Source organism: Manacus candei, unplaced genomic scaffold, assembly GCF_025592945.1.
Source record: "Manacus candei isolate 608988 ecotype Guabito, Panama unplaced genomic scaffold, ASM2559294v1 h1tg000083l, whole genome shotgun sequence".
Classification (NCBI taxonomy): domain Eukaryota; kingdom Metazoa; phylum Chordata; class Aves; order Passeriformes; family Pipridae; genus Manacus; species Manacus candei.
This window is the reverse complement of record NW_026138131.1, coordinates 3,173,495-3,200,883: the sequence shown is the minus strand read 5'-3', so window position 1 is coordinate 3,200,883 and position 27,389 is coordinate 3,173,495. Positions and strand designations below refer to the sequence as shown.

Sequence of the window (27,389 nt, the reverse complement as noted above, 5' to 3'; positions counted from 1 at the left end):
GCACTTTGACAGAAATAAATACTTTCGTAAACCGGAACAGTTCCTCATCCCTTCAAGAGAGCTTTGCTGTCTCCCACAAACCATCTAATTCAAAACTTGGAAAAAGGGATGTGTAAAACTTCCAACTTTCATATATAAGTCTCTGTGCAACACGTTAAAAATCGGAGAACACGATGTACCAGGTGAGTACTTAAGTGCTCTAAGATCGACCTGACGTCTCGGGCGCTGCTTTTAAGTGTCCCTCAAGGGACGGTGGCCACCAGTGACACGCACGACTGGAAGAGCGCATTTAAGAGCCCTCCCGAAAGGTTAATTCACCGCTTTTAGGGGCAGTGTTTTTACTAATAACACAGACGGTTCAAATCGTGCAGCGGAAAATACTTATATGCCGCTGGAAAATGAAAAAAAAAAGTAAAAATAAAAGCAAAGCTCTGCAAGCCCGGTTCGCACCGCGGGTTCTTTATTGCCACACGCGGGGAGCGCGGCCGGAGCGCCGCTCCCTCACCTGGGTGGCCCCTTCCCGCGCTCCGGGGCAGCTCCGGGTCCCTCTGCCGGGGGCGATAAGGGCCGATACAGGTGATATAAGGGCGATATAAGTGTGACAAGGGCCGATATAAGCGACGACAAGGACGCTCCGTGTCCGCGCCCCACCCGGGCCCGACCCCCTCCCCGCGCCATGACGTCACACTCCCTCCCCGCGCCCATGACGTCACCGCGCCGCGCGCCTGCGCGCGCTCCCGCTCCCCCCCCCCCCTCCCGTTTCCCTCCTCCCCGGACCCCTCGAGCGGGCGGTGAGGGGGCGTGGCCCCCCGCGCGCGTGCGCGCGCGCCCCCGAGCACCGCCCGCCTCCCCCCCCCCTCCTCTTTTCGTGACGGTCTTTGCGTGACGGCGGTGCCGCCGCCGGGAGCGCGCGCGTGCCCGCCCGCCCTCCGCTACCGCCAGCGCCTATCGCGACCGCCTGTCGCGACCGCCGCCGCCGCCTCTCCGCCTTCTCCGCCTCCTCCTCCCCGCGCCCGGGAGCGGAACCAGCGGCCGCGCCTGGACTCCCCCCACCTCCTCTCCGCCCTTCCCCCCTCCCACTATTATCCTCCCGCCCGGGAACGCGCGCCCGGCGAGGGAGCGACCCGGCGGTGCCGCCCGCCCCGAGCCCCTCCATGGCTCCCGCGCCGCCCCGCTGAGCCGGAGCCGCCCGGAGCGGGAGGGAGGGGGCGGGAGGCGGGGGGTGCGACACGCGCGGGGAGCGGCGGCGGCCGCGGGAGGAGGAGCAGGACCGGGATCGGGAGCGGGGAGTCCCGGAGCCCCGCGCGGGCGGGCGGCGCTGGGAGCGGCCGGGATTTACCGTGGTGGCGGTGGGCGCTGAGCGGCGGGGGAGCCGGGCGTCCCCCCGCGGGCTGAGCCCCCCCGCCCGGACCATGGCCGACGACGACGTGCTGTTCGAGGACGTGTACGAGCTGTGCGAGGTGATCGGCAAGTGAGTGCGGCGGGGAGCGGGCAGGGCAGGGCGGGGCGGCGGGAGCGGTGCCCGGTGCCCCCCGCCCGCGCCGGGCACCGGGGATGCTCCGCCCGGGACCCACCTGAGCCGTGCGGGGCGCGGGTTCCCCCCGCGGCCGGTGCCCACTGGGAGGCGGAAGGGGGGAGAAGTGACCCCATGTTTCCTCAGCCACCATGATTAACCACCTCGCCATCGCTCTGGCTGCAGCAAGCGGCAACCACTTCCCACCCCTTTTCTTCTCCTCCCCCCCCCTCCCCCCGATATCCCATTCCTGGCACACCCATCAAGGATTGCCTATTGGGGAAGGGAGAGAGAGAAGATAGCTCGCGGTAGATCCACCTATTCGCAGGGTGTCTGCATATTTGTGCGCCAGGTGTTGGGTCCTGCCTCTTCTTTGCTGCATAATAACCAGCTTGGTAGTGGCGCTCGGGCAGTGCTCGGTTTTCGTCCAGATCCATCACTCTCATCCGTGTGGAAATGGAGATGTACGAGGCAGGAGGAGTGCTTGGCCTTTTGAGTCTTATTATGCAACTGCTGTTAAACCGATGCTCGAGGCTTGTATCCAACCTGGGAGTTGAGGCAGTGGCTGGCGTTCCCCGGCTGCCTCTTTCGGGTTATCGCTGTTGGATAAAAATGACAATTCAAGTCAGCAAGAAAATGCAGAGACTCCCCCAAATCAGATGGTGATAAAGAAATAAACCTGAACTCCATTTCCCCCTCCCCCCCACTCGTTATTTTTGTGACTGCTCAGTTTTGAAATCCTTTTTTTATTTACTCATTCACAATCTTTCGCGTATTTTCTGTAGTTGTGCCTGTGTTGCAGAAAGATGTAGCGACTGCCTAATCTTCTGTGTGCTTCTGATTCTGAAGCTGAGATTGCTGTGGAAGCCTTAGCAGTGACACTGTTCAGTGTGCTCAGAGTTTTTCTTCATGACAATGGATTTTATAAGAATAATTGTTCGCTGTGTTTTTATTATAAACAAAGAATTTTTCCTGCATGCATTCTCTTGCCCGCTCTCCACCACTTTTCAGTTTTATGTGGAATGCTGTCTACTTTCAAAGCTAGGGCTAAAAATATTCTAGAATTAATCTTTCCTCAGGATTATACTAAAATGCTAGTCTTGGACGTAGCAGGTGGCTTTGTTGTCAGCAGAAGTTTCAGCACTCAGTTCTCTCGTTTCACAAGGCATTACCACCTTCCTGTCAACACAACTTTTAAAAATATTAAGCTTAAAGGGCCTTGTTTGCCATCATAAATGGTAAACGACTGCTTTAGCTTGATGCTGGTGAGGAGCTCCTGTGGAAGCAAAACTCTGTTATTAAAGGTGTTTTGAAGACAATTTTTGGCACACTCCCTTCACAAGTGGTTTTATGCTAACCACTGCAGTTCACACACGGTTTTATTCATGCCCGATTGCCATTAGGAAGAAGGTGCAGTGCTTATGCATGACCGCACACCCTTTCAGAGAGTGGATGATTCACAGGGGTCCAGATGTTTGCCCATCTCCAGCGACTTTTTGTTTTTGTGGCTGGCGAATTTTGAAGAGGGAGCTGAAAACCGGTGGGTTAGGTATTAGCCGCAGAAGTTCCACGTGAGATTTGGGTAGTATGGGTAGTGTTGTGATGTAACTAGATCTAACAGATAAATATTGAATCACAGCAGCGTGATGATGCCAAGAGCACTGGAGCAAAAACAGGGTGGATCACTGAAAATAGCATCAGTGATAGTGTGAAGGGCTGATAGCTGGTTGTGATTGCTCAGGCTTTTCCACACAGATGTTATGTCAGTCCTCTTAAAAAAAACATTTAAAATAAATATACAGTTGTATGAGTAGTGTTCCTGTTTCTTTGCAATACTACACAGGTGAATTCCAGGGAACCAGGGATGTGGCGTCTTTGTTTAGCTTACAGATTTTGGGTACCACCTTGCCTGTCTGTGAGAAACTTGGGGAAAACTGCTGTAAATCTGCTTGGAATTGCTACGTGTGCATCTTATCAAATGTCTTTCAGTGAAACACCCACTAAATACCTGCACACTCCTGTGATCTGTTATTGATTGGTACAGTGATTTAGTTCTTGCAAATAGCACGTCTGGCCCTGATTTGCATTTTGGACACATGAAATATTAAAACGTGTAATTTATCTTTCCTATATAGGTAGTTACCACTGTCACTTAAGGTAGTAAAAGGTATTTTCATGAAGGGTGTGGGAAAGAAATCTTTGCCTGTGAAATGAGTGTTTAGTCAAAGTTCCAAAACAATTTACTAGAGAAATCAGGAGACAGTTTCTTATAGGACAGTATACAGTCCAATTTGTTGAGTCGTATTCTGATCTTTAGGATAAACTTTAAGCACTTCTAAGTACAATAAACTGATAAAACTGACTTAGTGTAAACGCAGCAATAATAACTTTTGGTGAGCTGGAGTGTGGAACAATTACATGGCAATAGTATATGAAAGAATTGATTGGAGTGACAGTGATAAACTGTTTATTTTGCGACGTTTAATGCGTTTAAGTCCTGCAGGTATGCATTTTACATTTTGAATGGGTACAGGTGGAAAGAAAGATGACAAGAGATAGAGAGAAATTCTAGTTCATGTTTCCTTTAGAAAAAAGTTAAGGGAAATCTTATTTTGCATGTATTTCCAGTGTACTTTTCCATCACTGAAAGCTGTATGGAGATATAAATTAGAATAATAATCCCAATTTGTGTTGAACTTTTGAAATGGCATTTATGACACTAACTTTAGTCACATAGTTTTACTTTACCAGATGTGTTGTTTTAGGTTACTGTCTTGTCTTCACACTTGGCTGACACAAACATACCTAAAGTGAGAAGTAAATTGGAGATTTCTATATTAACCTTCAAAAATGTGTTGACATATCTCTGGATAACTAATAAGTAATGAAAAATACAGGTGTGCCATTTTTTTCATCACTTGCTTCCAGGATCCTTTGAAGAGATTCTCCCTGTGTATTGGTTCAAAAGTACACAAGCTAAAATATTTAAGCCTGTTATTATGTGGATCAGGCCATGTGTTTGATTGACAGCTCCCAGATAATTGTGCTAAGTGTACTTCTTTATTTTTTATTAAAATTTTCATTCAAAATGCGTTGAGTAGTTTGTCAAACGTAGTAGGTGTAAAGTTGGGACATCTTTGGTATTCCTGTGAGGTGAAAGCTGTTCTGAGTTTATCACAGGAGCTCCACATACACGTAGCAGTAGTTTCCTTTAAGCCAAAGAGGGAATGCTTGTTTTTGGTGGGTGTTGAATCTAGAAAACTGAAGCAAGGCTTTTCTCACAGAGTCCTTGTTCTGCAAGGACTTTTTTTTACATTGTGTTTCTGTACCTTTTAAGATTCATGAAAGATTGTCTGAGCTTTCTATCTGTAGGATTGGAGGTTGCTTAAAAATTTCTCCAGATTTTTAAGTTGTAAATACAGTGAGATAAAGTTGATGAAAGTTTATTTGTGTTTAAAAGTGCTTTGGTCACAACTGAAATCGTTAGTCCTGGTCAGGTGATCCTGCCCCTCTACTCATCCCTGCTGAGGATCACCTGGAGTGCTGTGTCCAGTTCTGGGCTCCTCAGCGCAAGAGAGACATGGAGCTCCCAGAGCAGGTCCAATGGAGGATGACAAAGATGATGAAGAGAGTGGAGCACCTCAGTAATGAGGAGAGGCTCAGGGATTTGCACCTCTTGAGCCTGGAAGAGAGACAACAAAGAGGGGACCTCCTCGGTGTCTGTCAGTGTCTGCAGAGAGGGGCCAGAGCCTGGACCAGGCTCTGCTCAAAGATGCTGAGCAATAAGACAATAGAAACAGGCAGAAACTGATGCCCAGGAAGTTCCACCTGAACACAAGGAAGAACTTCTTTACTGTGTACAGGAACAGGTTGCCCAGAGAGGCTGTGGAGTCTCCCTCACTGGGGATATTCCAGACCCGTCTGGACACAGTCCTGTGCCATGTGCTCTGGGATGATCCCGCTTGAGCAGGGAGGTTGATGACCCACTGTGGTCCCTTCCAGCCTGACCCATTCAGTGAGTCTGTGATATTAGTAGTTGCTTAAAGTGTAAGTTTTTGTAATTTTGTCTCCCATTTGTGCACCATATGTACAATCATTGTGCATAGTAGTGCAGTTTTTGGCTTTTCTAGTGCCAAAGTATAACGTGATGTTTGGTGCTAATGCCATCATAGCTCTCAGGATGTTCTCTGCTTGGTTCAGGCTAATCCTCTTCTGCACTGCACACGTGAGGCTTTCAGTTTGTCTTCATCCCTCCGTCCCCTGTGTCGGGATGAACCTCTCTGCTTTGGGCTCTTCCATCTAGGAAAGAGTAGTTAAAGGGCCTAGAGCCTGCAGGTGTCTCTCCCTTCTCCCTCCAGACTGTCAGCACTGCTGGAACACTGCAGGAGATGTGAGGGGAGGATGCAAGGCCTTGCAGCAGGAGGTGGGACAGGGGAATTTTGCATTAGAGTATGAAGGCTTGTGTCCCATTGAAGTCAGATAAGAGGATGGTGGTTGCAATTCCATCCTAAGCTACAGTCTGGTGTTGGAGGTGCTTTAGATTTATTCCCCAGCTGGAAGTGTTCAGGAAAGGGAGGACAGAGTTCATGGCTTCCTTGTCCAAGAAATACTTAAAACTCTTAATAACTGTAAGTATTGTGACAATGAAACTATCTAGAGGTATTTTGATGGTTTCAGTGGTATTGTTTTGCATTATTTCCTCCTTCTTCACTTACAGGAGTGAGAATGCTATTGACTTTCAAACATATCTTTTCTCTAGTACACTGTTGAAATTTTGCATTTCTTGTAAAACCAATGCAAATAACTGATGGGTATAATTCTGACAAACCACATGAAAATGTGAAACAACTGTACTGTGTACTCACTGTTTGTAAAGTGAGGAGAGGGATATGGAAAGCAATTTGTCTAGTTTAGCTATTGAGTTTTTTAGTGCTGTTTGAAATACTAGTACAGTAATAAAACATTGTCAGCTGTTTTCTCTGTAACAGTGTTTAAGAGTAACAGATTATAATGAATATTTGATTTAAGCATGAGGTCATAATGTGCATTGCTTCAGGAAAATAGCAATAGATTATTTGTAGTGTATAGTTGCTAGAATATATCCTTAGCTAAGTTATTCTGCTGTGGATTTTAACTGTAGTAATGACCTGTTTGTACTTAGGAGGTTCTACCTACTTCAGAGAAATAGCTGAACACAGAGTAGAGTTAATATACCTGGTTGCAGAGTACAACAGTTTAATCAGAGCTCTCTATTTGTAGAAAGTGTTGCTTTTTCAGTGTTGTTTTGATAAGAAGCTGCTCTCTTATGTACATCCTTGTTCAGGAAGAATTCCTTCATGGAAAAGGTTGTTAAGTGTTGGATGAACTGCCCAGGGAGGTGGTGGAGTCACCATCCCTGGAGCTGTTCATGAAATGACTGGATGTGGCACTAAGTGCTGTGGTCGAGTTGACAAGGTGATGATCAGTCAAAGGCTGGACTTGATGATCTCGGAGTTTTTTTCCAACCTATATGATTCTGTGATTCTTATGGTATGAAGAAGACAGTTGTAATGATTGGGAAGTTGAGGCTCACTTCAGAGGGGGTTTTAAAGGAACTTGATTTAGGAAAATACAGAGAAAGATCTTGCAGGGGGTTTGCAGATATGATTGTGTGCTTAAACACCCAAGAGAAGGAAGCCCTCGAAGGTAAGTGCAAATGAGCAAATGTGAGCAGTCCAGTCCTGTGTAATTTCAGGCTGAAAATTAGAAGATTTTAGACCAATGGAGCACCTGTCTGTGAGAAGTTGCGGGATAGAAAAAGCAGCCTTTTACTTGAAGATTTGCTAAGTTAGGAATTTGATCTTTTCATTGAAATAGTATGAAAGTTTGTTGCCTTCAAGAATAGGGGCTAGGCTTCAGGATCCAAGTGATCCCTGATAATCTTTTCAATTCAAACGCAGTGCTAAAGATTAAATGCTTTGGGATAAAGAAATATTAGGGAAAGAAAAGTGGTACGTATTTTATGTCAGCAACCACTCACCTGCTTAGCCTTCTGTCTGGTACAATGGCCTTTTTTTATTATCTTTTATACAAATGTCATTACAATGAAAGGCAGTCAAGCAATATTAACCCTAATATGATGTTTCCAAAGATCGCTTTTCAGAAACTTGCAGTCATGTTGAATATGTCATCTAAAGAATGGTGACTCCAGAACTGAGACTTGGTTGTTATAAGTGGGTATTTTGTGCCGAATTGTGGAGTTGATAAAAATAACTCTCATAAATTCTTCCTTTTCCAGGGGGAAGTATGTTGTGGTTTTTTTTAAGATGCAACATGAATACGTGTATACAGAATATATTACACACATGGCCAGAATTTTCATCCCTACTTGTTAAAAAAATTAGACTTGTCTCTTAAGATAGCGTACCAATCAGCTATTAGAAAGAACCCCAAGAAACCCTTTTCTTTGTGTACATCAGATAAGAATGTAAGAGGATACCTCGATAAGGCATCCAGAGCATGAGGAGAGAGCGCCTTGACTTCAGCACAGCTGTAAACTGAACTGTGTTTTAGTGTGTCAGGCTGGTAACTCCCCTCCATAAACTGCTGTTTTCAGAGTGAGTTACAGTGTTCCTTGGGAGGTGCCTGTCGGTAAAAGGAACGCTCCCCTTGTCAGAAACAGCAAGCTTTGGAGCTTGTTACAAGTGTGTTACTCTGTATTTAAGCCCCCTCTTACCAGTATCTTTTTTGAATTGAAGGTAGTGAAATAAGGTGCAAACGATTTTTGGAGCTCGACACCATAGAAGACCTTTGTGTTATACTAAGGGTTTCCTTTTTTCACTTAAGTTTGTATGAGAAGCAGAGGTGTCTTTTCAGAAAAATTACTGGGAAACTGTTACAGGATAAGTTAAGGACTAAAAGGCCTGAGTGCTGTTTCCTAATGTATTCTCAAAGGACAGAACTAAACGTCCCTTGGCTAACAAGTGCCTTGCTCTTTTACTTTCGTACCTTTGTACTAGAATATGGTAAGAAGGAGTAGCCAGAAAGTTAACTATGAATCTTCTGTCTTTTAATGGCAGTATTCAAGGTACAGTAGGGCTGTACTTTCCTTCCAGGCTCAGGGTTTATCAGAATTCTTGTGTTGTCAATATTCTGTCCATTTCTGAATTGATTTAGCTTTTTCAGAAATCTGTAGCTGAAACATATCTTCACTGCCTGAAGACATACGTAGTTCTTACCAACTTTACAAAGTTCGTTGTCTGTAAGAACTAAAATTGTGAATATTTGCCTTCCACTAGGGATTCTAAGTAGCATTTGGTTTAATAGATTTTTCACTTGAATAGTTCACCTGTTTCTTTGGCTTCCCAATGGCACGTGTAATAGCTTTTAATTTTTAACTAGCACCCCCATTTTCTTTTCTGGGTAGTGCAGATATAAACAGTTATTTCTAGTATTTAATATTGAGTAAATTTCCTAGGATATATGAACTAAGAAAATAAAAAACTTGCTTCTGAACAAAAAATTTTAGAAGTAATAGTGTAAGTCCTATACAGGCATTTACGCTGGTTCAAAATGTGTTCCATTCAGTTCAGCTGTTTAGGAAGCACTTTAAGCTAAGTTGCAAAACTAGTTTTATCTCATTAAAGTGTCAGTTCTGCTGCAGTTGAGATTGAGAAACCCTTAGAGTTTTAAAGTATGCCTTTCCTAGGGAAGACATGATTCTTGAGTCACTCATGACTTCATTTAAATTCAGTTTCCAGAGTTTGGAAGGTAGTTCACATTTGGAAATTTTTGATCCAAAGATTTTTAGGGGTAAGGAAAAACATCTTAGCTGTAGTGAAGTTGAGGCTTCCAAGGTACAGTGGCCTTTAAGATATTCAGAACTTCATGAAATCTTTCTCTAAGTGGGTCTGTAAAGAAGACATTTTACTTTTGTGCCTTAAGTATTCATTATCTCAGTATTAGAGGTGTTGTCTTAAAAAAAAAAAACCCAAACAAACAACAAAAACCAAACCCAAAAGAGAACTTAGTATTTCTCCTGAAAGAAAGTTAAACTCATTCTGACCATCTGAGCAGAATTTAGGCATGTTCCTCTATCTTTGTTCTCCCAGTTTCATTCTGGGGAGAGGATCTACGAGTAAAACCTTTGGCTGGGTTCTTGATGCTCTTGCCTAGAGCTGCTGGCCAAAAGGGTCTCCTATTGCTTTACTTTACTTCCACCCTGCTGCAGGGAAATCCTCCAGCTGTTGCAGCAAATGGAGTTGTCAGCTCCTTTTTTTTTTTGGCTCCAGACGTTCCTGATACTGAACAGAGAGGAACAGTTCTGAACAGTGGGAAAGGACTAATTTACTCTCAGTTAGAGGGATCTATACACCTGTAAGTGGAAGGGACAGTGAAGAAGCAGGTGAGATAATCTTGTCTTCCTTCTTCACCCCTCCAAATTCCTCTCACTGGTTAGGGAAAGATGACATAGAAGGTGGGGGTGAGGGTAGGCTGTGAAGATTACAAAAAATTATGGAATTGCATATTTCAGGGATAGAATTTTTCCTGCATCAAAATTGATCTGAACTAGTAACTTTTTCTGGAACAGAGCAGATCTTTGTGGAGCTCTTGGTGTTTTCCTGGGTTGAACTTGAATCCATCAGGACCAGACAGGTTGAGTTCAGATGGGTTTAGAGAAGACACCTGTCTGGTCAGTGCTGGTCTGGCTGCATGTGGAGCAAGGAACCAGGCTGGGAATGAGGTGAAATCCTGCATCTCCACAATCCTGCAGCCTCTTTAAGTATATTATAACTCCTGAAGTAGAGCTGTGTCAAGTTGTAGCTGGTCTGTAGCATCTGCAAATGTGGTAGTAGGAGTATGTGAGGGCAGCTTTGTGATGGGAGCTGAATAAAGTTCCTGCTTCTGGAAGAAGGAGCTGTTGCTCTCTTTATGTGCTTCCATGGCCCAAGTGATCCACCCTTCCTCTGTGCCAACTCTAGCATTCACCTGATCTGTAGAAGCCTGGTGCACTACAAAAAATATTCACTTGTTGGATGGGTTATTCTGCTGTTTCCACTGGCTTGACCAGACTTACGATGCAGTCAGGGCTTGCTGCAGGTAGAAGACTTGGGGATGGAGAGAGATAAGGTGTGCAAGGACCCCTTCCCTTTCCTCACCTTTGACAGCTGAATTACTAAGGCCATGTCATAAAATGCTTTGTTGTTAGTTGGGGTTTTTTTTGAAGCATGTTTGGCTTTTTTGATAAGCAAAGAGTTAACCTCCAAACCCTTTTCTGCCATTATCCAGACAATGGTAAGGGAAAGGAGGAAAGGGCAAGAAAAAAAAGGAAAGAGTTGTTTTTTTGTTTTTTTTAGAGGAAAAAAAGTTTTAAATTAACATACCATTAGTTACACACACACACACAAAGCACAGTTGTTTTTATGTTCATAATTTGTTTCTTCCTTCTTCCTATACACATAGACATTCCTCATAATTAAAACCAAGCATTAACTTTACATCAGGACCTCACCTCATTCAGGATTGAATTAAGTTTTTGAAGTGTATTAGCTCATGGCATGATTAAATGCTCTTCAAATGTACATATGTCTTGTTGGGTCCTTCAGAAAAAAATCCAGAGTACATCCAGCCAACAGTTGGATGTACTCTGAACAGCAAGCATGCTTAATGTTTGTGAATAATTCTAATTTTATAGAAACCACATCTGTTACTTCTGGTTCTGGTGTGGTTGTGTGCAAAAGCTCTGATAGCACACTTAGGAACGTTCAAGAAATTCAAAAGCAAAATTTTCCTGAACTTCTTATTTTCCAATCTTGTTTAGCTCTACACCTAAATGTAAAATGTTTTGTATTGATCAAGAACTTGTTTCAATTAAAATATTTACCTTTCGTCTGTTCGCTTTGTTGGGGGTTTTTGATGGTGTTTTTGTTTTGATTTTTTTTTTTTAGGAAAAATTCTGTGTTAGTGCATCTAGATCAAGTTTAGATTGAAAAGTACCTACTTCTGCATACAGAAAACACTGTTTTCCTTTCTAGTCCCCCAAACTAGAGGTAACCTCTTCCATAGTCTCTTCCTGCAAGCATCTTAATTTCAGAGCTTCAGCACTGAAGAGATGGAAGTAACAAAAGGGGCTTTCAAAACTGAAGGTCAGACAGAACTGTTTTGCTCAGTTAGAGCTATTAGATTATTTTTTTCTTTTTACTTTTTCCTCTTTGGAAAACGTGGTTATCTGTTGGCTGGGCTTCTCGGATGTTCAGCCCTTAAGGTTTAATTATCTTTAAAAGGATAATGTAAACAGGGTACTTAAAATATCAGAAGTTCTTTCTCTAATCTTAGATCTCAAGTGTGTCATTTTTTTTTTTTTATCAGCTGCAGCCACTTGCAATTGTAAAGTATTCAAAACTTCATAGCTGCCATTGAGACAGGATACTTTCTCAACTCTTGCAGATGAATCTTCTTTCTCGGATCCTTAGTTTCTTCGTTGTTTGAAGTTTTCAAAAGTTCAAGTTTTCTGTGTGCTGTGTTGGTTAGGGATGTTTTCAAACAGATTGCTGATGGTAGAGTTGTTTTCTTTATGTTGTGTGTATGAAATACTTAAAGTTTTCTCAGTACAGGGACTGGGAATTGGATTTCTTCTTTTTGCTTATTGAATGTAATCATCACAGATGCTTCATTTCCCTTCTTAGTGATCTGGTGAATATTAAATGATTCCATAAAACATGAACTGAGAGTGGTGAGAATACCTCTGTTTCCCATGTCTCCTAGCCTGGTGAGGGCTTTTGTAGGCATTGTGTGTTAGGGAAGGATTTGAATATGTGCCTCCTGATTTTGGAGTGATTCATTCAAGCACTGATGAGTAGCAGCAGTTGCTGCACTGGGCATGGACTGACAGGTTGGTTCTGAGAACGTGTCCCAGGTAGTACCAAGGCAAAATACACAGCAGAACTGTTGTTGTGGGTATTCTCCATAATTGTGAGATACTGAGATTTCGTTGCTCTTTGGACAGTGCCTTTCAGTGCACCAGGGTCCTTTAGTTTTAAAATTAAACAGCAAACTCGTAAGTGTAGAATTTTAGATTACGCTCAGGGATGCAATTTAGCAGGAAGGTGAGGTCATTTTGTGGAACTTATGGGATTCTTCCCCTGGATATTTCTTGTTTTTCAGAATACGATTTAGTTTCCTGTATTGATAATGTATTTTTTAAAATTTTACAGTGTTGCGGAAAGCTAACAGTCTGAAATTGTCTTCCTAAAACCGAGCCTATACCCAGTTCTTCAGTATTTGTAACAGTTGCAAAGCCAAGGAAGAGCCTGAGAAAAATATCTTCCTGAAATGTGGTTTCAGATACATGGCTGGAACATTCAGAAATCATCGTTGACTTCTGAGAATATTGATGCATGTTAGATTTTGAACATGCACGTTTTGTTTTAAAATGTTTTAAAATTCTTTTTCTCATATGTGCTAAAAATTGATCTGTGAAATTCTTGCGTTTAGAAATATAGCCTTACTGTGGTTTATACCTGTTCTTACTAATGGATTTCCTTTTTTTTTTTTTTTTTGTCACTGTTTAAAAAAGGAAAAGGAAAAAAAAACCCAACCAAACTTGAAATGTTTACTCTTTGGATTGTAAGAATTATTCAGAACTTTCCTTTTCATTTAACTTTTTCTCTTACTCTCAGTTGCTAGCTTGAGACTTTGCTGCCATCTCTAGTTTCTCGATGAAATTTATCCTGAGCTGCTATTTGATCCTGCATTTTCACATGTGCTCTTAAAAAGACAAACTTTGGCTGGATTTCACGACTGACTGCTGTTAGAAGAGTTTGTTTTGGGAAGGCTGTATCAGTGAAGAAAATAACTGTGTCCTATGTTTATTTCTCTTAGAATACGTTAGGGAGTTTCTCTAAGGAGAAGTGTCTTGTATTCTTCCTTGTTTCATCCTCAGATACAGCTGTAGTTAATAAGCAAACTTCCCACACTTCTTGCTCTCGATTTGGTTGTTAAAAATTTGTAAGTCACACTCCTGTTACTGTGTTTACTCTGAAAAAGGCAGTATATTGTGTTGGTTGGTTAATGAATATAGAACAATTTGGGGGTTTGCCAGTCTCTTCAGTACCAGCTTTTTACTTCCAGTTGGAGTGACAATACCCCTTAATGTTTTTTAAGGGTTTCTTTGCCAGTTTCCATTCTTTTAGCATTTCTTGCATAATAAGAAGCTCCTTGATAGCTCTGTCAAAGCTTCGTTCTGGATTTTTTCCCCTGCTTTCCCTTCCATTTTTTTCCCATCAGTACTTTTATTCGTTGTTCCACACTGTATGTTCTGGCTTACACTGAGATCTCAGTTTAGTTTTCTTCAGACTCACTGTTCTCCCAGCAGACTGTAGGATGTCTGTCAATCACAATTTTTCTCCCATGAAAACTGACTTGCTGCAGGATCGAACTACAGTTGCAGTTTCTGAAACCTAAACTTACAAAAAGTTTCTCCTCATAGTTACAAGAACCTTTGAAAAAGAGTCATCATAGTTTTATCTTTGTAGTCAATTGAGACTGTAGTGTTGAGACCTGTGTTTGTTTGCTGTGGAGGGAGTGGTACATGGTAACCTGTTGTTATTATCTCCTCAAAGTCCCAGTGACAGTTCAGGTACTTAATAAGTGACATTTTTTTGGGTTGGGTTTTTTTTTTTCCAATAATCTGTAAAAGCTGTAGGGGAAAGAGCTTTTCTTCTAGCAGGTTGACTTCACCTCTCCAGCATGGAAAAAGTTTTGTGGCTTCACTGCTTCTGCCAGAATTCAAGGAAGAGAAGTAGTTCTCTGTGCTTGAATTGTGTCCCTGTGAGCACATGTGGAAGAAGGAAGTTTACCTGATCTTTTCTCACCAGGGGAGAGTAAGATCTTGGTTGTCTTGTTTTAGCAACTGTGCTTCCCTACTCAGTCAGTTTCTGGGAAAAGAAGGGGTTTTTCAGCACACATGTATGTGTTATACCTAATAAAAACAAACCTGCTCCGGTCTTTCCTGTATACTGTAACTAGCAGAAAATACCTTTTATATTTTTCACATTTTTCTACTTTACCTAATCTCTGTGACTTTGCTGGAAGTAGGGATGGCCCTCAAAAAATGCTTAAAAAATTCTGCCTTTTTTTTTCCTTGCTGCTTCTGTTAAGCTGACGCTGTTTTACAGGATAACTCTTGAAATCTCAGGAAATTAAAACTTACATGCTTACTGCCCATGTTCAAGGACTTCTGGAAATATAAATCTCCAAGAGAAAGGAGAAAGTTGTATCTCTGAAGTCTGAAACATGTCTTGTGCAGTAGTGTGTGTTCTGTGGAAAAAGTTATGCCAGTAAGCTTGTTTGAAGGGGTGGGATCCTGCCCTGTTAGTAAATGAGAGATGATATCAACACTGTATTTTGGGGGGGGTTAAGTTCTTTTAAAATTTATCCACATGTAAATGGGCTGCTAAAATTCTTTTTTTTTTTTAACCCCCTTTTCCTTTACTTCTAGAAAGCGTAAATATGATCTTCCATCCTATCAGCTGAAATGTTTTTTTGAAATTTGTTGTTTAGAAACCTTCAGAAAGTATGCTGTTCTTCAGTGACATGCAAAAATCTTTTGATCAGCATTCTTTGGAGAGGCTCAAATGCACAGAGGTGTGCTAAGTCCAAATTCACATTTGACTAAGTGCTAGTTGTGTTTTTCTTGTTCAGAGTTAAGACCCTGCAAAGTGTGCAAAAGCCCTGTATTTTTGTCTGCTTTAATGGGCAGGAGCTGAGTTGTTGGAGTCAGTATCTTGCTCAGGAGCAAATTTTTGGTCCTGATGTGCTTACTGCACACAGTAGGACTGGGAAAGTGGACAGTATGGATCTAATGTGAAACTCTTTAGTTTTTGGTTGGTTTTTTTCCCCCCAGTTATTTCAGATGTTTTCTCAATCCTCCCTAGTCCTGTTTCTTGGTGAAGCACGTGTTGTATGTTACCTCCTGTATTTTAACAGTAGGTTGGCTGTATTAGTGAGCTAGCAATCAGCAAGGTAAGTATGCTGATATGGTTTGGAATGATCCAGTATCCAGATCTCTCAGTGTATTTATGAATGTTTGGTGCTATTCAGAATGGACAGAAAAAATCAGCTTCTCAGTGTTATGTTGGAGGTGACTTGCTAATTAAAATTGTGTGTATGCTCTTTCTTCAGTTAAAATGCTTTCTTGATTTAAGTTCTTGAGAAAATCTGTCTAATAGTAGCAGATTCTAACTATAGTCAGATAATTGTGACAGAAACAGTTTATTTAAATTCTAGTCCATGTTTGTTTACATAAACAGTTTATAATATTTATGTACTCTGTGAAAATCTTACAGGTTTCTATTGGTAACTCTGTAGAGTGGGAATTATTTCCTTGAGAGGAAGTTGACAGCAAATAGTAGAAAATATTCACAATATTAATATTGCAGATGAAATTAATTTTAGTCTTGTCCAGAAAAGAGTTTCTGTGCAAATGTTCACTTTCAAAGTTTTTCTATTTCATAGTGAAATGTATATAATGAAGTTCTAAAACAAATCCATCAAGCTGTGTTCCTTCAGGTGTGTTCCCCCCTCCTTGTCACTTTTGTTCATGTTCTTGCTGTTTTGGGGCTTAAACTAGACTGAGAAAAAAAATCAGGATTAGAAAGAGTCTCTCTTTCTCCTCCCACCCCTTTCATGAGTTTCCCACTGAGTCATTCTCTTCAGGGATTTTGGCCAGTTTTCCAACTACAGGGCAATTACTCTTAAAACTTTCATCTTCACCTGGATAGGAATCAGGGAGCAATGGAAGCCATGTGTCTTCATGAAAACAGTTACACCAGGAAACCAGTTTATCAGAAAGAAGATTACATGTCTTTATCTTTAGAAGGAAAGACCAGATGATATAATTTTTTTTAATTTTTTTTTTACCTCCCAGGCAAATATTTTCTGCTTCTCAATGGGTTATATGTGATTGTCATGTCCTGGAAAACATTAGTGGGAGAAGGAACTATTGGTGTTGGCTCCCTTTTAGTGATCCTTAGTGATGCATGGAATGTGTGATACTTGGAATCCACTTTGTTGCAGAGGGGTATCATATAGTAAACAGATTTATCTATCCCTTGAGTGTCCCATGTGTAGAAATTGTTTTGTTGAGAACCAGGCCAACACCTTCCTTGAATGATCAAAAAAACCCCTGTGTAGAGGAGGACCAAGAGGTCATTAGCAGATTTAAATATGCATATTTTAAAAAACTTCTTTGACATAATCATTCTCCAGTTTGTACTTGAAGTCACATTTGGACTAGACCCTCAATAATAAAGTAATAATTTTAAAGACTTGTTCGGGACAAATGCTTGCAAAAAGTACAAGCCTGTAAAGATGGAATTTTCTAGCCTTATGAATGGAATCCTTTCTCCTTAAGATAGGAAATGAGCAGTGAGTTGGAAATAATCCATTTTGAAAGTGTGGCTCAACCATTAAAAAACCCAGATGCTGCTACCCTGGCCATACAGTTGAACTATGACATCTGTGAACTATCTAAAATGATTTCTAGATACCTTATAGCACTGTTTCCATGAATTATATGTTCTGGGTTTGGTCACAGTGTGATCTGATTTTGGCCATAGCAGTTGGTGTTGAGTAAGGTTGTCATAACAATGGGCAGGTGGGACCCTCTTTGTATTGAGAGGGAAAAGACCCAAGGTATACTGGGGATTATGTTTATTCTGCATTCCCAGTGGGAAGAAAGGAAGCAAGATTTTGAATCTCAAGAGGTGTGCAAATAGTTGCTTTAGTTCTTTCGGTTGCACTCAAACCTAAATATGAGGAAGGGGGCTTTGGTTCAGTCTCTGGTTTGCATTGAGACTCAGGAATGGGATCTCCATTCTAGACAGTTCAGCTGCTTCTCACTTGAATATGGAGAGAAAAAGCAGGAAATGGTGACCATTGTGCTGCCTGGTTTGTACTCACATATTGCTGGATCTTCAGGTAGAAGCAAATCAGACTTGTTTTTTGCAAGGTACAATAGATTTGAAATGAATGCTTGAACAAACTGATTAGAGCAAACCTTGCTTAGCTGCTGCAAGTCCTTATTTTAATTAGTACATAAACTTCTGAAGTCTGGCCTAAGCTTACCCAAGAGGGTTTTATAATAAGCTGATAACTGTCTGTGGGGGCAAAAAAGGGTTTGTTCATTTGGTTATTTTTAAAGCATATGCATAGCATAATTTTTAGTGTATTGAGGAAAAAACCAGTTTTGTACAAACTGCTTGGCATTAAATCCTCCCTTTCAGCATTCAACCTTACTCCAGCTGTGAATGTTCATGCACTACAGCCTTGGAACTTTTTTCTACTTGTTGTACCTGTACTGAAGTTGCATCTCTGCAGAAGGCTGCGTCAGATTTATCACCTGCTGCCACGTCTACAGAAGGCTTTCACCACCACTCACGAAGCATTTTCAGTTCTCTTTTGCCAGTCATGGCCAAGACTGAGCCATCTCTACATCCAAACTTGAGGCAGGTAGATGCACTTACAGTAGTATCTGCAAACCTTATTTTTTTATCTAAAATGTAACTGGGTGTTCAGTTTTGTGGGAATTTGTTTTAAGTCCATTTCTGGGACTTCCCCCCCTTGACTTGTCTGAAGGTCTCAGCAAAGACTGAACAGTATCAGATACCTTACAGCAGAAGAAGTCATCTTTATTCAGAGAAGTCTACCTGCTGAAATACTTTCTTGCTGTTCTGTCCAGCCAAAGGGTGTAATTCTAGCTTTTTTGGTATCTATCATTCGTACTGAGTGGCTGAGTTTTATTTTAATTAGTATTTTGCCATTGCTGCTCTAAGATGAACGAAACTATTATGTTTTTCCAAATATCCCCATTGCAGATGTTTTTGAAACATATTCACATCTCTTATGGGTTATTACACATAAAGGCAAATTAAAAGTTTGAGCTTTTATATTGTTGACAAGCTAAAGGGATACTTATCTGTGGATTAGTGGCTTTTTTTCCTGATATCAATAAATGTGCAATTTCTAGGGTTTCTACATTAAAAAAAAGGTTGATATTTCTATAATGACTTTGATCCCTGCCCACCTCTCAAAATCAGCTTTTTTTTAATGGACTTTCTGAAGTCATTGGTCAGTTCCAGTCACTGCTTGAATACAACTATTCAGGAAAAATCTACATCTGTGTGTTATATTGAATTAATTCAGGGCTACATTTGGACCAAGAGTTTTGCCCAAATTCTACTTCTAGAAGCCTGGAAGGGCCTCAGTTGGAGGCTGTGGTTCACTTTTTAATTATTCTTGTAATATTACTTACTTATTTAAAGCTTCATAAGTAATTTAATTTCACATGGTGTTGAAAGTGCTTGATAGTTACATTTTGGAGCAGTAAATCAGCAGTGTGCTTCAGCAGCATCTATAAACTTGTGATCAGATCTGATCTGCTGAGGTGGTTGCTCAGGGTTGGTTTGAGCTCTGTTGTGTTGCAGCAGCGAAGGCAACAATACAAAACTTGTCTGAACCTTTGAATGCTTTGACAGAAGCATTCTCAAGTCAGGTCAGGCCATGTAGGAACATATTGAATTCAGTGTAGGGCTCGTGAAGATTGTTGTGATCAAAATAGGGGGAAGAGGGGCCAGGGAGGAAGAGTGGGAAGTCATTTCCTTTTGTCCAGTGCGTGGTTTCTGCACCCGCCCGGCTGTGGGAGACCCAACCTTGACTAAGTGTCCTGAGTTAGAAGTCACACTTGGATGTGGAGCTCTACAATCCTGCTGTTCTAGGTGGGTGGTTCTGTACCCAAGAACAGACTATTAGAGGGCTACAGGCAGTGGGGAATTCAGGTTGAATTCTTGCCTGTGAAGGGACCTGTAATGTACAGGTTGGAGGCTTCTAATGCTGTTTGTTCATCTTGTTCAGTGCTGCTATAAGGATGAGTAATTCATTCCATAAAGATATGATGTGCTGCTCCTGGCTGGTTTTGTATAGGTCAGCTCATGAATGCTGGTTTTTGGTTTGGTATTTTGTGGTTTGGGATTTTTTTGCTTTGAAGAGTCAGTCTGGTTTTTTCAGGTGAACCACCTTATATGCAATAATAGAAAACAGCACTTTAGCTCATATAAAAAGACGTAAGGCATAGTAGTAGAGGTAAAAATGAAGAATTTCATTAAGGGTCGTAAACGGACCTTTAACAAATTCAGAAGAAATCTTAGGAAAATGAAGATATAGAATAGATGCCAATATTTAAAGGAAACTAACTTCCTCGGTTCTTAGAATCCTGGGAAATTGGTTGAAGTTGCAATCTAGATTCAAGATACGAACTTCTGTAAGCAGGATAAATACAAAGAATGAAGACTGTAGAAAAGAAGAAGCAAAAATATTCTAGAGAATACAGGGTAATTTAAAGTGTAAAAAACCCTGCATTTTCTCACTATGCTATGAAAAAGCAGTCATTGGTACATATAACAAATTGGAAAATAATAATTCTAAGAGTTCTTATAGAAGCTTTTAAATATATGACTGAGTCATTATTTATGTGTGTTTGGTAAGTGAAGGACTTCAAATTTTAGGGCTTCTGTAACAATCTCTGAAAAATCTCTATCTTTTGTTTAAAAACTAAATCCTAGTGTAAAATAAATGCATAACTTCTCCTTGCTATGCCTTTTTTTTTTTTTTCTCCTGTTATTCCTGAATGAGAAGGAGCAGGAATCATTGAAATCCTGGCCAAGTGGATTTTGGAAGCTTGGTTTTTAATTGGAACATGGTCCAGCCTGGTTCCACTCAGGAGTATATTTACAGAAGCTGCAGGATGAGAAAGGAGGGGAACAAAAATTGGAATAGGAAGCTGCTGGGGGAAAGATTCCTACCTGGGGTGAATGTGGCAGGAAGAGGAAGGAAAAATGATGAGTAGGTTGAGGGGAAGGAGGGAGTAAGGAACAGAGTTTGAAACATGAAATCAATCAGCCAGACAGAGGAGGAGGATTTGTGATTGCCAGCCTGCAAGGGCAGACCAAATGGGTTGAGGGAGGGAAAAGGAGCAGCAAGTAGAAACTAATTTACTGGTTAATAACAGGATGTTTGTAAAGGTGAGAGGAAAAACATCCCAGCTGAGCTAAAGGAGGAGGAATGGAAGCAAGATGAGAATCATGAAGGGCAGGATTAGTGAGGTGATAATCAAACAGGAGAGAGACCATTTTAGCAAAGCGGAGTAAGGAGAAGGGTGTAAAGACTCATCTGTGAGTAGGGATGGAATGTTTGACAAGGTTATTGCCATCAATTCTTCTGCCAGTATTCAGGGGCTTTGAAGTTGAATGGTTAATTTATTTCTTTATTTGTGTGCCATTTAGCCAGAAAAGCAAACAGAGTAGAGGTTATTAGTATGTTAAAATAAGGTATGAACAAAAATGTTGACTTCAGAAACTGTACTGAGCTGAATCACAGTGGAGAATCGTGGGTGGTAACAGTTGATTGTTGTCAGCCATCTCAAGTTATATTTTCCCTCTTTCTCAATCCAATATTTTAACTGATTAAATTACTCCTCCTGAGTCTTCATTCTTGCTCTCCCCTCATCCCCGGTGCTTGTGGCACAGCTCCCTTCATTTTAAATGAACTGGGTTAATTTATATGTTTCAAATATTCTGTCTTGCAAACGTAGCTCATTTAGACTAAAGCAGGTTAGGGAACAATTGCAGGAATCCCAAGGTGAGGAATGGAAGCTCTGACAGAGGAAACATCACTTGGTTACAGCTTGGTTTGACAGCTCTCTGCCAGCTTGGATTATCTGATCCTGTTTATGTGCATCGTGCTGCAGCTATCTTGTGAATTCATATAAACTCGCAATTTAGTAACAGTTATTTAGGCTTTACAAACTTGCCAACATTATGGTAATGTTATGCAGATTTTTAATATGTTGAAATATTATTAATATATTTGTCTGTTGGTACAACTGAGCGTGAAGACGTTTGATGGACAAAATTTGGTGACTCACTTCCAGTTGACAAACCTGCTATTTTCAGACAATGCAGAAAATATAGAAGAATTTTGTACATTTTTATAGACTTTTTTTAAATCTTGCTGTGAGAGCAGACATTTTCTTTGGGGTTTTGTTTGGTTGGTTTGAATTTTTATTTTTTTTTATGCTATGGGGTTTTTTTATGGGTTTTTTTAGACTCTTAAAGCTGAATAATAAATGTATTCTATGTTACCATCGTGATTCTGAGTTCTGTGGATGTCTTTAAGCTACATACTGATACTTCTACTGTTTTTCTTCTGAAAGAGTTAGAAGTTTCTCCACTTCTTGAAATTCTTTGTATTTCGTTCTTTATTAACATTTCCATATGATGCGTGTAAGTCATTGGTTTAAGGAAAAAAAAAAAAAAAAAAGAAAATAACCCCGTTAGCATTGCAAACTTAAAAATTAGCAAGAGTATTTAGTAGCTGTGACTCTTAAAATTAGCAAGTGTGACAATTTCCACCTTTCCTGTGATGTGCAGTGTGAATACTGCAGCCAGACTGGCTTTTTAAATCGACTGTCTAGACTTGAATGAGTTGCACAGAAATCTGCATACGGTTGTTAAACTGGCAGTGATTTCCTATATCATGTCCTTGCAGTCTTCCTGAGCAAGGATGGGATTGTACAAGGTCACCAACAGAGAGAATTTGGCTTGGGCTGCTGTTGTTGATGGCACGTTACAGGGAAAGCACTTGATTAAACATTCTTGGAAGGATGTTACCATATAGAAATACTCATTTTACAAACATAAACCTGAAAATTACCTCCTAAAGTGCTGCTTTTCTGTGAAAGAACCTTCTGAGTAGATATAATAAAAAATTCAGCCATTGCTCATGTAGTATTTTTGTATACAGGCTTAGCAGAAATTGGGCATTGTAATTTTACAGTTCCTTCTTAGAAATATGCAAGATACTGTGATTCCATTCAGCTTTCTGTGTCTCTGTAGAATTGGTCTTATCTGTCACTGAAAAAAGAAGATTCCAGTGTATGGATGTAGTCAGAGGATGGGTTTTTGTGTCAATCAGACAGTTATTTGTATTCAGTCAAAAATAGAAAATTGTGCTTTGTCCCTCCTCTCCGTGGATTTTTTTTCTGTCTTATGCTGCTGGAAAGAAGCAGGTTATTGTCACCTCTGCCTCAGACTAATGAAACTGGAGATGCTTAATGTTTTGTATAGTATGAATGCAGTACAAACTCTCTTGCTTCTGGTCTATTTGAATGTCTGAAAATTTATGGGTAAAAAAATGATGAATATCCCTTTAAGCCTTTTTGTTACTGGGGGTAGTTTTCTCTCCTGTGTGGTGACCCATCAGTCCAGAGGCAGTAGACAGGATAAATAAGGTTTGTGTTGCATTGTTCCTTTGGCAAAACAAAGAAAAAACCTTGAGGACTCAGATAAGTGAATGAGGTTTTGGAAATGAATGAGCTGTGCTGTGTATGATCACTACATGTGTGGTGTTAGGCCAAAGCGAAGAGCTTGGCTGTGTTAGCTTGATAACCTTTCAGGTGTTGAAAGACTACTGTCAGCTAGTCTTTTTTATTTCTTTACCAAGTGCATTTTCCTCAGCTTGTCCTCATAGAATGAATGTTTGAAATTTTATCAGATGCTGGATTTGTCAATTGTTTCCAAGGATCTTTGATCCCTACTTGCAGCTGGCACAACTCCTTTTTTTTTTTTTTCTTTTAGTGAGAAAAAATCATGGCAGATGAATGAAAACAGTGGATATTTTCTGTGTAGCCTTCAGAAAGGCCTTTGAAAATGTCTCCCACAAGATCCTCATAGAGACAGTGCAGGAGTATGGGCTGGTTGAGCACACGGTGAGGTGGATTGAAGAGGGTGCTCATCAGTGACACGAAGTCTAGTTGGAGGCCAGGAACTACTGTTGTACCCCAGGGTACAACAGTCAATACTGGGTCCAGTCCTCTTCAACCTCATTAGTGATCTGGGTGATGGGACAGTCTGTGATGTCAGCAGGTTTGCTGGTGACACCAAACTGGGAGTGGCTGGTACCCCAGGAGGTTGTGCTCCTGTCCAGAGAGCAATGAGCTGGCAGGAACCTTATGGCATTCAATAAGGAGAAGTGTGGAAAGTACTGCACTGGGGAGGAACAAGCTGCAAGCAGCAGCACATACTGGAGGCTGCCCAGCTGGCAAGTGTGTTTGTGGGAAAGGCCTGTGATGGTCCTGGTGGGGCACCAAGATGAACGTGAGCCAACCATGTGTCCTTGTGGTAAAGAAGAGCTAATGGTATCCTGGGCTGGCTCGGGAGGAGTGTTACCAGGAGGTTGAGGGAGGTGAGAGAGGCAATGGGCACAAGCTGAAAAGCAGGACTGACTGAACATTGGTGGTTTTTTACTGTGAGGATGGCTGAGCACTGGCATAGATGGCTCAGAGAGGTTCTTGAGTCTCCATCTGTGGAGGTAGTTAAAAGTGGATGGCTCTATGCAGCTCACTGTAGGTGGTCCTGCTTGATCAGGAAGGGTGGAGATGACCTCCAGAGCTTCTCTAACTTCATCCATTCTCTTATTCTGTGTATATGTTTTAGAGAAATGTATCTCATGGTTTTTATAAGCTCTGTGACAAGATTCTTCAGCAGGAGGCTGAAAAATTGAATTTTTAATTAGATTCAGCCAGAGTTTGCACGTGACAGCTGCTTTTGATGTTTCTGAGAGTGGGATGGCCTCTGATACTATATTCAATGTCTTGCAGTTTATAGAAATAGTGGGAATGGGATGCTCAGGTTTGCTGAGATCAGAAATATGTTCAAAATCTGGCTATAATATACCTTTGTCATCTTAAGTTGGATCTTTCATTTAGTACTAAAGTTATCAGACAGCAATCCAGACCTCATACCCTTCTAAACCTGAGGGGTGTACACAACTTCCAAAATGCTTGGAAACATTTCTTATGATGCCTCAATTCCTAATTGCTGCCTCATTCACCATGTATATATGACAATGCTTTCTCCCACAGTGTGGTGCTATTGTGTTTAGCTCAGTAAAGCTGGTAACAACTGAAATAAATCATTCTTTAAAAGGTACAAGACAATAGAGCTACAGCTAACAGAGATCCTAATGTTTTCCTCCTTTTGAACACCACACTCCAGTCAGCATTTCTTACAATAGAAGCTGTGAGCATGGACAAGGCTTGCATGGAGTTATGTTCTAGTACACCTAATTGTCATTAAAGTTTTAGTGGCTTCACAGCCTCCTTTCATTTTGCTTTGTAAACAGAAGTGACAAGTGGAATGTTTTTTACAGGCGGTCTTTCACTGCATTCATCACAGAACATGCATGTTCCTCATATGTTTTCCATGTTGACTTGAATAGAGAAGGGAGATAACAGTAGGTGAAACACCTGGGTATAAGGTAATTTTTCCACTTCAGTATCTGCTAAATTGATGTAGACATTGGACTAGGTCATTGGATCATCTTTACTAAACCAGAATATCTTTCTGCACAGGAGTGGAAAAAAATGGGCTTAACTTAAAACCATTATTTAATTTTGATTAATTGTGGAGTTGATTTCCCCTTCCCTCCCCTTCAAATGGTAGTGAAATTTAAGAAATGCTAAACCAGTGGGATGTTATACTGAGATATACATCACGTTGAAAGTTGGGCATAGTAAACTGGGGTCGTGTTTAATTGTTTTAGTTTGTGTAACAAAGTGTGCCCAGCTGCTTGCAGTTCATAGTCATCAGTTCTGCTTGTTCTTTTTTTTTTTTTCTTTTTTTTAATTCTTGCTTTTTTCTCAGCCTTAATTGTGACTCAAGAAGTTGTGTTTCCTGAGAGGAAGTTGTTTCTTAGGACTTTGATTTACACTAATGTGGCTATGAATGATTCTTAGAGCTTTCTTTGCCTTTTTGGTATGCACTTCAAGCACCTTCTTTTTCACTCCATTACATAAACTGAGTTCAGATTATTTGTCTTTCTTTTTAAAAATCTTTTTATCATGTTATTCTCTCTTTCTGAGTTGGATCTTTCTACCTTCAGTGGCATCTGTGCAGCAGTAGGTGTGTACTCTTCTCTGTTTCAGCCATGTGGGTCTGTGATTTTAAGCCTCTCTCCTGTTACTGAGAGCCAGTGCCAAAGACCAAAATTAGCTTATTTAAATCCAGTTACAAAAAGGTATTAGTTCTTGAATTTGTCTTTCTGATTTAGTATGCATTTATAGGGCTTTTACTTGGAGGTGATGCAATGAAAGGCTTATTTGCTGTGATTATTCAGTTTATTGGAGTTCATGGGGTCCTTAAATGTAGAAATACTCTGCACTTATTAAAGGTGTGAAGGGCTTTCAGGAGTAATGTTGGTAACAAACTTAACAGGGTGTCTCTTAAGCTTTGAAATGTTTTGGAGAAACCCAGGCTTTTGCAGTTATTTTCAAGTTATTGCATCTTAAATAAACAAATCTTCAGATAACTGTTAAATAGGCTAATGAGACTTATCTGGCCTTCACTATGTTTATGCTATAAATAGATCTAAAGCCAGTCCTTGGCAGCAGGTCCCTTAACAGGCTTCCGAGTGCTTTGCAGCCTGAGCTGTGTGTGTCTGGGTGACCCACCTGGTGAGTAAGCTCACTTTTTAAACAGACCTTTTTTCAATGGTGAAAGTAAATAACAAAAGAAGTAAAATTTTTAGTCATGGGAAAAGGGGGAGGAGGAGGATGGATCCATCCGATGGTTTTAGCTCTTCTAAAATCTTGAAGAGTTAGCAGCATGCCTCAGTAATTAGATGCATAAATTCATCGCCAAATATCCAGGGAGTGTTCTGTTCTTCTCTGAGTATTCCACACTTAATACATCACAATTGATATAATTTATCATTTCCTCAGTGATTAAAAAAGATGTAAGTAAAAATTGATATGTAAAAGAGAATAAATAAAGCATCACCTGCCCCAAATGTGCCACTCAGGAAGAGTGAACGTAAAATACCTTTCCCATACTTAAATTACACTTGAACTTGTGTGGTAGTTGGAAAGAATGTCCTGGAAATTTGCTACACTAGAATGGGACACCAGAGATCACCTGAACTGTTTCAGATCTATAATTTAAATTTTTAGAGAAATATTAGGGTCATGAGCGGGGTCAGATAGAAATGGTTTTCTTACTGAGAGACAGAATTTAAAAGTCTTTTTCAGGGACGCATGATACTTTTTCTCTCATTTAAATGACTTTGTAGGCATTTGGTGAATAGTTAGGTCTTTGAGGAATGACTGTTTAGATTCTAGATTTCTGAATCTACTTAAAATGTGTGTACATACATGTATAGAATTGGCTGAAGTGCATCAGAATATTATCCATTAAAAATGTATTTGCAGTGATTTGCTGTACACTGTAATTGTTTTATGCAAAGCAGCATGTCTTGTGTTCTGTACAGCACAGTGACAAACGGAGGGAGGAACTTTATGAGAGACAAAGCACTTCCTTCATTACCAGGGCCAAAATTTTGTGTTTAGGTGTCTGTAGTATTGAAACCTGTCAGTTAGTGCTGTCTCTAAGCTGGTTTTGCTTTTGTACCAAATAGTGGAATTAGCTGTAGTAGCCTCATGCTTGGAAGTATTGACTGCTTAGGAGATTAAGGCAGATTCTGGTTTGCAACCCGTTCGCACGGAATTCAATTTTCAAACAAAATTACTGAAACTAACAGCTGGGAAACTAATAATATCTCATGTCTGTGAGCTGAAAAATAGCATGGCAGCAAATAACAACTTGGGAAAAATTGGGGTTTTTTTAATCTGTGCTTTGTGTTATTAATGCATGCATTTCCTCTGAGCGTAATTTGTTTGGGCTTTAAGGACACGGCTATAGCCTTAATGCCAGCCATGATACAGAAAATTCTATTACTCTGTAGCAAAACTGTTTTGTAACATAATTGTGGCAAATACTTTTAATTCGGT

At 40.7% G+C, this 27,389-nt stretch overlaps 1 protein-coding gene across 10 annotated transcripts in view; it reads left to right on the top strand.

The window, feature by feature from the left end:
• Window positions 1-868: 868 nt before the first annotated feature.
• Window positions 869-27,389, top strand: part of CASK (calcium/calmodulin dependent serine protein kinase) — a 201,223-nt gene continuing 174,702 nt past the window's right edge. For all 10 annotated transcript variants that reach the window (XM_051811680.1, XM_051811678.1, XM_051811673.1 and 7 more), the window contains exon 1: window positions 869-1,471. In XM_051811680.1, the coding sequence (XP_051667640.1) occupies window positions 1,413-1,471 (59 nt within the window). In that variant the 5' untranslated portion in view covers window positions 869-1,412. The remainder of the gene's footprint in view (window positions 1,472-27,389) is intronic.